Here is a 15,883-nt window from a genome sequence, read left to right as displayed (position 1 = left end):
ATATGCTCTCTGTCTGACCGGGTTAATGAGAGTACCTCTGAGCTTTACACTTCAAAATCACTGCCCCTACTTTGAGTGCCATCTTTATGAGCTGTTGAATTATTTTAAAAAAATTTTCCCACAAAATTTTGTCTCATGGATGTCTCCAGACATATATATTACACGTCTGGATTCAGTGAGACTAGAAGCAGATTGAGATTCTGACTGACCTGTATGTTAGAGTAGTGAAGTAGGAGTTTAGACCTAGGACAAATCACTCAGTTTTCTTTATTACTGATGTCACATGTCATAGGTGCAATAATAAGGTTTCTGCGTCAGTGAGTTCACACATCATGATAAAGCAATGAACTCAGTCATCAAAAGAAAGTAGAGAGTATAGACGTATGAAATATGAGTATAGTATAGAAATGTTTGGTTTGCACTCATTGATATTCTGTCTGTATATAACATTTCCTAATGAAAAAAAAAAATCACATTATTCACTAATTTTTCTGTATTTGCATATTTCCAGTACAGGATCATGAGAGGCTGGAGTCCTTTCTGGCAACACTTAATTGAAAGTTGGAATCAATAATGAACAAGCTATCAGTCCAAATTACTCATTGTCCCTCATCGGTAAGTATTAGACTCAACATATAGTACATTTCAAATTTTTACATAAAAAGTTAAAGAAACAAGTCAAAAATGTATTTCATGATTAAATAAAAGAACAAAATAAAAGGAAATTGGCCAAAAAACACTTAATAACCTAAGTAAATGTGTAACATAGTCAACAACACTTAAGGCAAACTAATTCTAAACATGAAATCCACCAAAGTGAGATATAGGACTCAACAAGGGCCAACAATTATATCTGTTCTGGGGCAGAACTAAGTAAAGTGCACATATATTATGATATACTGTATATATTTTCAAAGCAGACAAAGAAATAACAGGTGTGACAGTTCCAAAGAGATTCTCCTCTGGTTAAATTCAACTTGAAGTTGGCTGTCTCACCTCAGCAGCATAATCAGGTAAATCTGAAATAAAGTTTTACCATATCATACTGAAATATTGCCACAGCTATAAAAAACACTATATACTGTTTAATTAAAAAGCTGAAATGTGTCAGGATGGCATATCTTGGGCACTATGTATCTACTAAGAAAAAACTAAATACCTCAAAAGCTCTAAAATGCTTTGATAGATTTTACTGAAATTCAGTGACCTTGTAGACAAAAGAAAATTAGCCTACACATTTTTTTAATTTGTTGGTAGTTTTTTTATTTGTCAATATTTACTAATATTAAGCTAAATTAAATACTCTGCACAGAAAACATACTTTATGCAAATGAAGGACAGAGCCAAAGCGATTGACAGGCCATGCAAATATCACCACTAACCGAGAGGGTTCTGGACAGATATAAAGAGATGTTATCACGTTGTGAGATGGAAAGACAAGGTTCATCAAAGCTCAAGGAAGATGCTAAGCTCAATCATTACAAAGTGCTATTTTATCCTGTTGAATACATGCACTCTAAGAAGTGTACTGCTCTCATCTTGGTAATTTTCCTTTAAAAGTGTGCTATGATATGACCGTCAACAAAAGCCAAGTCACTAGAAATATAAAGCACACAAAAGAAGGAACTTATCTAATGCAGGAATGTTTTACTTAAGGACAAGTATTTATAGTATATTATTATTATTTCACTGATGCCATTGTCCAAGGTAACATAAAACATTTAAGATACAATTGGATACATTTATTTTGTTTTTCCAATTGGAGCATAGTGTAAGCAGCAGGATTTAAACCCACAGCCCCAGAATCTTAAGTCCTAGCACCAAATCCTTAACAACTACACCACACCACCTCCCAGTAAGATTAGCCATTGGTACAAAATCTACCAATATAATACAGAAAAGCACTTAGTTACATAGTTACATTTCTGATACACCGGATTATACAAAGTCACTATAAGTGAGGCCCATTGTCTTATGGATTTTTCCAGGCAAAGCCAGGTAATATTGTCATAAAAATAATACTAAATGTATAAATTATGTAACTAAACCAGAAGCTATGATCTGAAGATACAGAAATGAGCATTGTATCTGGGAACAGTAACTTTTATATCTATATTTTGGCAATCTACAACAAAACATGAAGTAGCCTTCATGGCAAACTCGGTTACAGCTGTTAGTTTTAGAGATGACATGTGAATTTTACCCTTGGGATTAATAAAGTACCTATCTATCTATCTATTATTTCATTCAATTCAGGTTTTTGTACGTATCAATGTATTTAGCAGCACCATGCAAAGGCTGTCCATCATTTATGTTTTTTCTTTATAAATACATAATTAAATATTTCATTTGAAATATTCTGTATGCATTATAATAATTTGAAATTGTCTAATGTTTAATAATATGATATACTTTACATGTTGATAAGAATAAAGTAAATAATATTTTAAAAATTGTTGATACAATACTGAATCTAACGTCCTTGAAAAGTTAACAGACAACTCATTTGAAAAACAAGGTTCATTAAAAACATTAGAGACCCTACAAGTAGAAATGCTTTTAAAGTTTCCTTTATTCCAATAAGCCCACAGTGAACTGTAAAGCCAGTGTTATATTATATAAATACTAGTCTGAGGGACTGTTAAAGCTGATGACTGAAGCTGCTGATCTCATTGCTTGAGGATCTCAGATTACACAACCAGGAATTGGAGAAGATGGTAAACTACAAGACTCCATGATGACTTTCCAGCATGGTTTCACATTTCCAAAGCATCACAAGCATAGTCCTTTTTCTGACAGACAATAATGTGCTGCCTGACCACACCAGTGCTGTACAAATGCTCTCCAGGTACAGCAAGTTCAGACACAATCTCATTTGTTTTTTTCCATGCTGTTGTGTTACAACTGTTTTTGTGTTTGCGAGGTCCGAAACATGCAAGCCCGTTTCTTCATGGCTGCAATGCATACTTGTACATATGGGTGGGCGCTCATTGCTTGTTAGTTCTAACATACACAGTGCCCAATTGTACAGCTTAAGATAAAATCAGACTTGTTTCTTTTGCCAGGGTGACCAACAGACTGGTGTAACCAAGTTGCTGGTGACGTCAAAGTACATAACTGGTGTTCACAAGAATGTGCTGTGTTATGCCGTGCCTCCCCATGACTTATTAAAATTATGAAAATGAAGTCTGTGTCTGAAAATCACTAGAAAAGCTATGTAGAGTGACAGAGTTGTAGGTGAGATGGCTCCATTTTTGAAGCCAACATAGCATTTTTTTGTTCAAATCTCTATCTTGATTTCTATCACTATTGCAAAAACCTAGAACATGAGTAGTGAAGTACTGTACTGGCACTAGAAGCAGCCCGGTTTTAAAAATAAATATAAACTATTAGCAGGGATAGGCGCCCCCTCGACCCTGTTCAGGAGTAAGCAGGTTAGAAAATGACTGATGTGACTGTTGCATTGCCCTAAACTTATAACGGCACCAAATTCTATATTTACATAAAATTAGTAAATTTGCATAAGAGAACACCCCCTTACAGCAATGCTGCACATTCTTCATAACGCCTATATTTACACATGGCGAGGAACTAAAATTTAAGGATGGTTAGCAAAATAGATTTTCTGTGTGTTTTGAATGTTTTTTGTGGTTGTGGAAGCTGATTTATGTAGAGTTTATTTTTCATACAGCAGTGAAATGTAGCACACTCTATATCAGAAAAGCAACATTTCCAACTCCACTTGACAACAGGTGGAGTTGTGTTTCTTATACATGAATTAAAATAAATAATAACATGATTAAAATAATTGCCTGTTGATATTTTTTGTGTGTATAAGTTACATTGTTAATCTCATGCAGGTAAATGAACTGTGTTACGCAAGTACCAGTAACGACGGACTGCACAATAATGTGCAGTGAATACACTTGACTTGAGTATTCCTAGTTTTCATGCTCTTTCTCTGTATGGTTAGCATTAATTTGCTCAGAGTTTGATGCGCTTGCTGCTTTGTGAGCAGCTCGTTTTCTCGACTCTTGCAGCCCGCTTCTCCTCATCTTCCAACGGCATCTTTTAGCGTTAAAACTGATTAAGTCAGTTTTTGTGTTGCAATTACTTAGTACGTTTTTCTTAATTTTTCACTTGAGCTGGCACTTAAGTGTTCAATCTGCCTCAAGAATGATTTAGCCGTATGCATGTGCCACACAGCCACCCTGCTGCCAAAAGTTGATTCTACAATAAAATAAAATAAAAAGAGTAACAAAATCATCACCCCGAAATCGGACAGTAGAGGTCACGTAGTATATGTGTGCCAAATTTCAGGTCAATAGGTGACACGGTTTGCAAACTACAGGCGATTTAAAATTCTGGACTGACAAACGGACAGCCACGGTAGCGTATTATATACGAAGATTTAGAAACAGTTATGGATATAAAGGTAATATATTTTAACCACTAGGGGGTACCACTGAGCCCCAAACCACAGACATGGCAATACCCAACACAATTCCAGGTTCAAATAAAGGTTTTCTATTTTACAAAGTGCCTTTCACTTATACCACACAAGAAAGTAAATATTTCACAAATCCTCCTTCTTCCTCCAAAAGAATGTTGCCCACTGCCTCCTGACTCTGTCTCATTTTAACTGAGGCAACAGGCTTCTTTTTAAACTACTCTCATATCCAGGTCAGTAACACTGCCAACTGTCCTGTGGGGAAATGCTCCGTTTCTGGTAAGCCTGTTCGTCTGCTCCTTCCAACACGGCCTCCTGGCCGAGCATGAATCCTTGCTTTATCCCAGCCAGGGTGTCTGTTTTTCATCTCTGACACCTTAGTTTCAAGAGATTTTGATGGCAGATAAATCAACAAATGTTGAATTTGGTAGATATTATTAAGTTTACCCATTTTTGTAATTTTATTCCAAATAAACAGGTTTTGAAAGGAAAAATATTAAACAAAATTACAAGATATTTTTTTAAAAATGCAGGGTATATGTCAGGCAGTATTATATATAAAGGGAGGGCCCTGTGGCGGATGTTTGCCGACTGGCTGACCAACCACATGCGTTACCTGGTAAGTAACCACCTATACAATCAGATCAGGACTCAGACAACGGATGCTATGAATATGAATTATATATATATATATATATATATATATATATATACTGTGTATATATATATATATATACTGTGTATATATATATATATACTAATAAAAGGCAAAGCCCTCACTCACTCACTCACTCACTCACTGACTCATCACTAATTCTCCAACTTCCCGTGTGGGTGGAAGGCTGAAATTTGGCAGGTTCATTCCTTACAGCTTCCTTACAAAAGTTGGGCAGGTTTTATATCGAAATTCTATGCGTAATGGTCATAACTGGAAGCAGTTTTCTCCATTTACTGTAATGGAGATGAGCTTCAACGCCGGGGCGGAGTTTCGTGTGACATCATCACGCCTCCCACGTAATCACGCAGTACATAGAAAACCAGGAAGACCTCAAAAAGCGCAAGAAAACATGCATTATATAATTGAGAAGGCAGTGAAACAATAAGAAGCGAAGCGAAAGTGACATATACAACCATATTCATGAGTTCTGCTACTGAAACAAAGCACGATGTAAACCTACACTTTAAATTAAGTTCATAGACAGGCTACGCTGGCGTTTGTAATTTAGTGCCTGCCCATATAAGGCCGTCCGTCAGCGGCAATCCAATAGCAAACTGCCACGGGTAAATATTCACGGGTGAAGGACTGTGCTTATGGAGAGGAAGATGAGATGGTCAGGGTGGTGTTTGACACAAACTCAGCGAAACTGCGAGAGAAAGTTTTAAGTGCCAGGACTAAGGTAACATTAAATACAGCCATGGACATAGCACGAGATGGCACCAGCACAGCTGGGAACCTTCGATGCATGTACACCGAGTGGCTCACGTGAACTGACGAGTGCACAGATAAAAGCAACAGTTCCAAAGAGCGCTGAACAAAACCGAATTACACAATTGAAAAGGCAGCAAAAATATGAAGCGCCTGATAAGCATATTCATAAATCCAGCTACTGCGGAAACAAAGCACACGGTGGAAAAAGTCAATGTCCCGCTAAAGGAAGACAGTGTAAAAACCCGGCATGCAGTGTGTCAGGTCTCAGATAAAGAAGAAGACGAGCTGTTTATTGATGCAGTAAGAAACGAATCGATGAATGAAACCTGTCATCTTTACAACGATTGACAAACACGGAATGTAACTTGAACACAACACATCCTACAAACACGAACCTGATTGAAAGAAATAATGATAATCAAATCCTTGATGACAGCAACACTCAGTAACACTCACAAAACAAATACTGTATATTGACAGTCATGTTACGTTATTTTTAAAATGTTCCCTTTTCTTTTCTAGCTTTTTAACACACTACTTCCGCTATGATACGCTGGTATATATATATGTATATATATATATCCCGATCTACATACTCGAATAATGGATACTTTATTCGCCATCAATGATTGTTTTGGTAAAGCCATACTCAGTGTATTCATTAGATGAACGGTAAAAAAGTAAGAGCGAGGGGAGGATGACTCATTGAGGCATGCAGGCTGTAGTGCGCGTCAACTCTATCTGAATTGCACGATCACATTTGAAAAAATATATCTTTTCAAGTTCTATTTAGTCCATATGTGTCAAACTCAAGGGCGCGGCCACATCCGCCCGCGAGATCATTTTATATACTGTATTATTGTTATTAATGGCCCGGTATATGAAGCGCTGGTAACACAATAAACTACAGATCCCATAATGCAGCGCTTCAGCTGCCTTGCCGAACACTTACGCGTTAATCAAGTGTAGCTTATGATGCTGCAAGTTATTGCGAAGCTAGCTCACACGATGCTGAAGAGAAAAGTTGATTCTGAAAATAGAGCCTTTAAAAACCGATGGGAGGCTGAGTATATGTTTACTGAACCCGTGTGTCTCATTTGTGGAGCTAATGTGGCTGTAATTACAGAATTTAATCTAAGACGGCACTATGAGACAAAACATCAGGGTAACCTGAATGCAATGCAGAAGATACAGAAAGCAGAAAAATTAAATAAGAATCTGACACTTCAGCGGACGTTTTACCGTGCACAATCACAAAGTGATTTCAAGTGAAGCTGCTTTTATGGGAGACACAAATGCACCAGTGCAATTTGCCCCACTTTCCCTGTTGCCAAGTAATGTTAAACCAAGTCGTCACCGGTGTTCCCAAATACGCACTTTGCTGATAAACTGAGCGCACTGAGTTTGCACGGCGCTTTGGTGACTTTGAAGAACAAAAAAAGTCCGTCTACATGCGGCTCGAACCTTGTGCATATTTGGTAGCACATATCTGTGTGAGAAGCTCTTCTCAGTGATAAAGACTAACAAAACAGCACACAGGATGAGCACCTGCAATCCATCCTGAGAATCTCCACAACACAGAACCTCACACCAAACATAAACGAACTTGTTGCCAAAAAAAGATGCCAGGCGTCCAGCTCTAAAATGACATATGAGCAAAGACAACTGAATGATTTGATTTGTTATTGCTGAAAGGAACACATTTTATTTATATTTCTAGGTTTTGTTATGCAGCATGTTCATATTTGAATTTGTATAATTTTGACAGGATATATTTTTATGGAGAGCAAAATCTTTTGGCATATTTAAAATCTAAGTTTATTTTTATATAAAATTACATAAGAGAAAAGAAATTTGAATGTTAGTTCTTTTAACGTTTACTTTATTTCTAACTTGTATAATTTAGACAGGATATATTTTTATGGAGAGCAAAATATTATAAGTTGTTTAAGGTTTGAGTTGATTTATTCCCGAATAATATTTCTGTCTGTTTTTACCATTCCTACCAAAGATATTTCTGTCGACTAAATAAAAATTCCTTCTATTTAAAATTTAAATAGAACTTGAACAAATACGATAGTTCATAATATCCACGCAGACTTGCACGTAAGAGCGGGAGTCATCCGTTTTAACAAGCAGCGTATTGCACTGATACGAAATAGCTGTGTGTGTATATATGTAGATATGTATGTGTATATGTATATATGTTTATATATGTGTGTGTGTATGTATATATATATATATATGTATTTGTGTGTATATATGTAGATATATATATGTATGTATATATGTGTGTGTGTATATTTATGTGTATATGTATAGATATATATATGTTTATGTGTGTGTGTGTGTGTGTAAATATATATATATATATATATGACAACAACACTCATCACTCACAACAGTGACAAAACAATTACATCGACAATCATGTTACGTTATTTTCAAAATGTTTCCTTTTCTTTTCATTGCTTCTTTAACACACTACTTCTCCGCTGCGAAGCGCGGGTATTTTGCTAGTATATATATAAAATGCATTTTTAAGTAAAAAATTGCTTACCTGTTTAAGGAAGATGGTATATAAAATTAAGTTTTTAATTTTATTTTATCTTCATTGTGCAAAAAATAATGAAGGAAAAAAAAACTACCGGTATTAAGTGTTTTTCTTCAAGTTTCAGATCCCTAATCAAAAAGCCATTATAATTCAAGTTGACATCTATATAAGAACTACACTGATAGTTATAATACCAAAAAATGTTTTTTGAAGGGAGTATTAATAGTGCTCTTAAAGAAAATTTGTTACAGCATCTGTTGCAAGTTACAATACTAAATGTACAAAACTAAATGACATCATTATCTGTTAAAGGGAGAAAGCTTTAAATTAGAAAGTGCTTTGATTGCCTTTGAACAAGGGTTGCCAGACTCAATTCCGTAGTATTTTCTGTTGCTGGTTTTTAAACTACCCAGTTTCTAATCAAATGATATCTCATTTTAATCCATGAATCTGTTTAATTAAAGGTCTCACTTGTGCTTTTATTCTGCAAACTAGGAATTGGGCTGTAAAACAATGAGAAACATTTGTTGTCCTACTGCTTGCAGCAGGTAACCATACATAGAAAATGAAAGGAACAGTGTATTGTTCAAGTAACATTTAGCACATCACCCTCGATTTATTCTCTTTATTTTTATCAGTTTAAGAATGCACTTTCATGTTAGTGATTTGCCACTATACTTGGCTGGTGTTATTCTTATCAGGAAGGACTTCATTAACAACAGACATTGTGAGCAAAAATAGAGAGCAAGTAAACAGAGGAAACATCCATTTTACTAAATTCATTGCAGAAGTTAAGTAAAAATTAATAAGAATATTAAGTGTGAAAACAAGAAAAAAACACATATTATTCTCAGATAAGCTACAAGTTAATATAAAGGCTAGACCTGGACTCTGATTAATCTATTACATGGCATGAAAATCAGCAGCAGCAACAGTACTTTTGGACCAGGTCTGAAAACCACTGCCTCAGATCAAGGGTGTAGAAGTCCACATGACCGTCATTATCAAGTTCTTTTTCCATGTGAACCCTGAGGACTGATTGTGAGGTCAATTATGTGAGGTAGAATGTCTAGAAGGGGCTGGGTGGTCTCATGGCCTGGAACCCCTGCAGATTTTTTTTTTTTTTTTCTCCAGCCGTCTGGAGTTTTTTTTTTTTGTTTGTTCTGTCCTCTCTGGCCATTGGACCTTACTTTTATTCTATGTTAATTAGCGTTCCCTAATTCTATTTTCTTATTTATTTTGTCTTTTTTCTCTTTCTTCATCATGTAAAGCACTTTGAGCTACATTATTTGTATGAAAATATGCTATATAAATAAATGTTGTTGTTGTTATACTGTATGCCAAGAAATGAACTGCACTGTTCATTCACAAAACAGATGATGCTTCATGGGTTTTATCATGAATTTTACTCTTGGTTTTAAATGTAAATCAACATATTAACCTACTTAGGCACACTTTTGAAATGCTGTAGCCAATACTCAATGAAAAACGAATTACATTTATCACTACTAGAAATGTCAAACTGCTTAATTTATAACCTCACCTCCTCCAAGTAAAAGAGTCGGAAGGTTCCACTGTAGAATATACTGGAGGCATTTTCCAACTCCCACTGGTGTCATATTAAAACAGCACATTGGATCTCCAGCGATGGTATCTGCACCTAGCTGTAATACTAATGCTTCAGGGTTAAAAGCAGCATGAACCTCCTGCAGGACACTGAAACAAAAAAAAAAAAACAAATCATTAAAGCTAAGTTACACACACACAGCTTAATGTGATCTTGTTAAAAACATCAATGAATTCTGTCACTCTGTCAAGTTTGTACATTTCTCAATGAGGAAAATATTGGCATTCTAGGGTATGACTTGTGTGACCCAGACATTTTAAAACAAATATTTTCAGAAGTACCTGTGCTCCTTCTGTGCTCTCTCCTTCAAGAGTTACCTTTAGGCAACTCACCAGACCAGGAACAAGCCATACTTAGAAGTTATAATAACTCACTTATTGATCCAAGCCTGGTGGTGACTAATAAATGCCTGAGGGACAGATTATCCAAAAAGTCTGGTTAAATTTAGTCTATAGAAAACTGAAGCTGTTATGGAGGCTCACCACCTAGAGGTAAATAGGTGTGTGTCATGTTTGGTTCCTCTAGTGCAGGGGTCTCCAACACGTCGCTTGCGAGCTACCGGTAGCTCGCAGCCCCTTTCCAAGTAGCTCGCCAAAGGGTTAATGAATCCTTTATAAACTTGAAAACTTGATTAGTCAAATTACAGGTGGCCGATCTTTCCAAAAAAACATATTACGATGCACAATCTGAATTGCAATCTCTCTCTTCAATGTGGCATACACTTAAGAGAATATCCGGACTAAAAACTCATCTTTATTTCAAATATCAAACAAAGTTGAATTTGCCCAAAGAAATCGGTACTGCCAGCAAACTATGATACATAGTGAAATGAGAGAAGTCGCGAAATAAACCAGAATTTTCAAGCAAATTATAGAAAAAAAAAACAATCTAAATCCATTAAGTAGTCCTCTCATTTAAAGCGGACAGACATACAGACAGACATACATTGGATTTTATATATTATATTTGGTAAACCTTCAAAGTAATGTGCAATTAAAGTCTCAATAGCATTCTCTGCATTTCTGGAGCTTAGTAAAGCCAGATAACATTAAGAATCTTCACCAAGCAGCTCTGAAAATGTCTGCTTTATTGGGTCTACATACCTGTGGAAGTCTGACATGAATGTCATGAAATCAAAGTTCAGAACAAGACTGAGAGATGAACATCTAAATGACTCCATAAGTGGCTAACTTAAGTGGCTCCACTCCACCATACACCTCTCTTGTTGACTCCATGCAGTGCCAGTCATCTGACTAACTAAAAAACACATCATACATGCAACTGGACATGTGAATACTCTTGTAAAGTGAAACAGTGACATGTAACAAAATGACAAATTAATAAGTAATATCTGTGTATTTGGAATTGAATTGTCTTGTTTTGACAGCATTCATGTTTTAATTCAATAGTGTGAGATACACTAGAAAATGCATACAAACATACAAAATGCACTTGCAGGTGAACTAAGTATTTTTTTGTGATGTTTTAATGCAAAATGTGAGTTGTGGACACCAACATTTTGTAAATGTTCAGGCAAAACAAGCTTATTCAGTTTGTTTGGGTTGAAATAAGCTATGAGAATAAACGTTAGAAAACATGAGTAGGTCTCTGCCATTTTCATTTTGTAAAAGTAGCTCTTAGGGGAAAAAAAGGTTGGAGACCCCTGCTCTAGCGTGACAGGCATGGGCACACTACATTTAGACTTACTAGACCTTTGCAAAAAAAAATGAGCTGTTTGGGCATGGATGGAGAAATGAAGAAAAAAAAAAACCAGACTAAATATAGCCAGACTTGCTACTGCACATAGCACTGGGTCTGAATCTAGACCGCTCCATTTGTGGGCCTCTCTTTACTTCCCTACAGTTTCCCCATTAAAAAGAAGCCATGTGGATACAAATAAAATCACAAGCTATCACATGAGTTTGCATTCAGCAATAAGAGTGCCATCTCAATGAAAAATTGATTAGCAGAGATGAAAGCTCTAGCTGATGATGGTGTACAGTATGCATATTTAACAACTATTCAGAGTATCCAGCCTGTTTAGAAACAGTGTTTTTTGTGTTTAAGATTAGCCAGTTGGTTTTTAAAGGAAGACTCCATTGCACACATGATGAATGATAAAGATACCTGGGGCTTTGGGGGGCATGAAAGGATGGAGGAGCACATCTAATTTCATTTCAAATGGTGAACTGTTTTAGGATTTCTATGGATTGTCTCCAGGAAATACTATATCTGAACACAAGCCTGTTAATTATACCTGGTATAATAGTATCTATGGTCAAAGATCAATGATTTTATATTCATATAGATTTATCACGGGAATGGCTAACAGATGCATCTCAACTCCAAAAGAACCGCTTCACATCTCAAGGAAAACAGGGAATCAGAATGGAACCAAACCAAAACTTGAATCATTGAACCCAAATGGTGTGGAAACCATGTATTTATAGGGATTTACTTTGAGTGCAATCTCAGCAGGTAGGTGTCTGGATTGAACACATTGAGCTTACGCTTGGAATTGCACCTTAAAATAAAGTAACTGAACTGAACTTGAGAAAAAGGTATCAAGAGGCCAAGAACTTAGTACAACTAATACTGGTCAAAAACAGGCCAATGGCTGATTGGAGTGTTTTAATGTTATTACAAACGACTTTTGGGTGGCCTCAAAGAGGTTCTAATAACATCACCCAGGCCATTGTTAACCAGCCTTTGGAAATGACCTTGGCAGGAGATATCATTAAGAAATTTATGGCTTTAAATAACTCCTCAAGTCTATAGATATGCCATGGAAGAAAGTGAAAGTTAGGTCTATAATGATTAAAAAGTTCAGAAGTGGAAAAGCTGAGGGGTGAAACTATTAGATACTGTAGGAATGACTTAGGTAATGTCTTCAATACAAACCTGAAAGGCAGAAACAGTATGTAGAGACAAAGGTATGCTTCAATTCAAGTGGGATCACACTCATTCCCATCACTGGCAAACCAATACAGAGGAAGCTAGAACAAAGAACTTGGTTATTTGTTGAATGCTGGGTCATGATATGTTGACTGTGAGACATTACCCTTGAATCCATAATGAATGGGGCCATTGAAGTATTCAAATTGTCCACACATATTTTGTATATTTGTATAAGACTTCTGATAAGAAATTTAACATTTAACTCAGCTTTCGCATTAAGTTTGCTGAATCTACTATATATACAATTTAGGTGTTCACATTAGAACTTACCTATCCTATAGTCTTTACATAGCTGCACTACAAAAGAAGTGCCAAGAAATATTAGAAAATCGTAGAAAATTGCTTTAAGCAGAGTGACTTGTAGGGCATGGAAGAAGGATTGTGGACTATCAAAGACAGACTTCAGTATGTGCGCCTTGGGAACTGCAGGTCTGACATTGTGGTCAGCAACACAGGAGCGACGCAGGGGACTGTACTTTGACTGGTCCTGTTCAGCCTATATACAGTACATCGAACTTCCAATACAACTCGGAGTCCTGCCATGTGCAAAAGTTCGCTGACGACACTGCTGTTGTGGGCTGCATCAGGAGTGGGCAGGAGGAGGAGTATAGGAAACTAATCAAGGACTTTGTTAAATGGTGCGACTCAAACCACCTACAACTGAACACTAGCAAAACCAAGGAGCTGGTGGTGGATTTTAGGAGGACCAGGCCCCTCATGGACCCCGTGATCATCAGAGGAGACTGTGTGCAGAGGGTATAGACCTATAAATACCTGGGAGTGCAGCTGGATGATAAATTGGACTGGACTGCCAATACTGATGCTCTGTGTAAGAAAGGACAGAGCTGACTATACTTCCTTAGAAGGCTGGCATCCTTCAACATCTGCAATAAGATGCTGCAGATGTTCTATGAGACGGTTGTGGTAAGCGCCCTCTTCTACGCGGTGGTGTGCTGGGGAGGCAGCATAAAGAAGAGGGATGCCTCATGCCTGGACAAACTGGTGAGGAAGGCAGTCTCTATTGTAGGCACAGAGCTGGACAGTTTGACATCCGTGGCAGAGTGAAGGGTGCTGAGCAGGCTTCTGTCAATCATGGAGAATCCACTGCATCCACTGAACAGGATCATCTCCAGACAGAGGAATAGCTTCAGCGACAGACTGCTGTCACCGTCCTGCTCCACTGACAGATTGAGGAGATCATTCCTCCCCCACACTATGAGACTCTTTAATTCCACCCGGGGGTAAACGTTAACATTATACAAAGTTATTGTCTGTCTGTTATAAATTCATTGTTATCACTCTTTAATTTAATATTGTTCTTTATCAGTATGCTGCTGCTGGAGTATGTGAATTTCCCCTTGGGATTAATAAAGTATCTTCAGGTTTAAGTTAATTCAAAATGCTGCCGCTAGGATTATAGCTAGAAATTGTTTGACTGCACAACTCCTTTATTTACAGCTCTGGTAAACATTGTTACGTTTACTGCAGATTTTAAAATTCTACTTTCCATAAATAAAACTACCACTCACTTTACACAAAAGAACCACACTCCAGAGCACAGACTGTGATCACAACATGCAGACTTTTTACAATATGCACGATAACTGAAATTACTGTAGCAATACAACCTTTAAGTACAAGCCCTCCAAATGTTCCAATGACTTCCCTGGCAGTAAAAGTGATGTGCCATTTGTTTTTGTTTTTTTAAATCCCATTACAACTGTTAGTTCATGTCTCTGTGCTGTAAAAATGGTATTTATTTACACAAAGTAAAACTGTCAGTCAGTTATTTTCCAACCCGCTATAACCTAACACAGGGTCATGGGGGTCTACTGGAGCTAATGCCAGCCTGCACAGGGCGAAAGGCAGGAACAAACCCCGGGCAGGGCACCAACCCACTGCAGGGTGGGCACACACATACACAATCACCAAGCATACACTAGGGACAATTTAGGATCGACAATGCACCCAACCTGCATGTCTTTGGACTATGGGAGGAAACCCACGCAGACGCAGGGGAGAACATGCAAACTCCACGCAGGGAGGACCCGGGAAGCAAACCCAGGTGTCCTTACTGCAAGGCAGCAGCGCTACCACTGCGCCACCGTGCCGCCCAAGTAAAACTGTGGTAGTTACAATTATTAGCTATTGTTAAACCCATCTCTTGCAAAGTTTCTAATTTGTATCCTCTTTTACCAAGTAAATCCTCCAAACTTTGAAATGAAACATCACAGTTCTTGAGATGAACAGGGCTCAACACTTCCAATCCTAAACCCCAATTACCACTCAAATTAATACCTTATTACAAATTGAATCTATTTTTTGATCGCCATTTTTAATTAAGGTGATTTTTGACTCCTTTCAAAGGTAAAGCTGTTATTGTGAAGTGGCAAACTTATATACAAAAGTTCAGCTCTGTCCCTCTGTATTAATGTAGATCTTATGGCATTTTATTCTTCTGCTTTAGGACATTTCTTTAAAAAAAAGTGGATCTCAAAGTGCTACCCTTAGACAAACTATGCTCTGCAAACATGTTTATCTGCCAAAAAGGCAATATCCATTTTATCTGAGCATCTAAATCTCTCAGACACACTAATCAATTATGTACATACACAATTTTAAATAAAAACATGCCAAGTGATGGCTAACATACAATCCTTGATAAGTAACCCAGGTCAAAAGCATGATCATCTTATTACTGAAACACCTTATTTATCAAGTCTTCAAAGGAATTGTAACTTCACTGTAATTTTCTTGTTTGATTTCTATGTATTGATATTCATGCTGGAACTTTCAGTTTAGTTGTTTGTTACTGAGGTATATTTATTTATTTACTTATTTATAACAATTTGGCTTTTGTCTGAT

General features: G+C 36.9%; 1 protein-coding gene across 3 annotated transcripts in view; it reads right to left on the bottom strand.

Moving 5' to 3' along the window:
* hdac8 (histone deacetylase 8) overlaps positions 1-15,883 on the bottom strand; it is a 104,877-nt gene that overhangs the window by 24,945 nt on the left and 64,049 nt on the right. For all 3 annotated transcript variants that reach the window (XM_039765740.1, XM_039765741.1, XM_039765742.1), the window contains one exon: positions 9,977-10,149. In XM_039765740.1, the coding sequence (XP_039621674.1) occupies positions 9,977-10,149 (173 nt within the window). The remainder of the gene's footprint in view (positions 1-9,976; positions 10,150-15,883) is intronic.

The sequence above is a fragment of the Polypterus senegalus genome, chromosome 10 (genome assembly GCF_016835505.1).
Source record: "Polypterus senegalus isolate Bchr_013 chromosome 10, ASM1683550v1, whole genome shotgun sequence".
Classification (NCBI taxonomy): Eukaryota; Metazoa; Chordata; class Cladistia; order Polypteriformes; family Polypteridae; genus Polypterus; species Polypterus senegalus.
The sequence above is the reverse complement of the archived record's forward strand: the minus strand, read 5'-3'. Positions and strand labels throughout refer to the sequence as shown.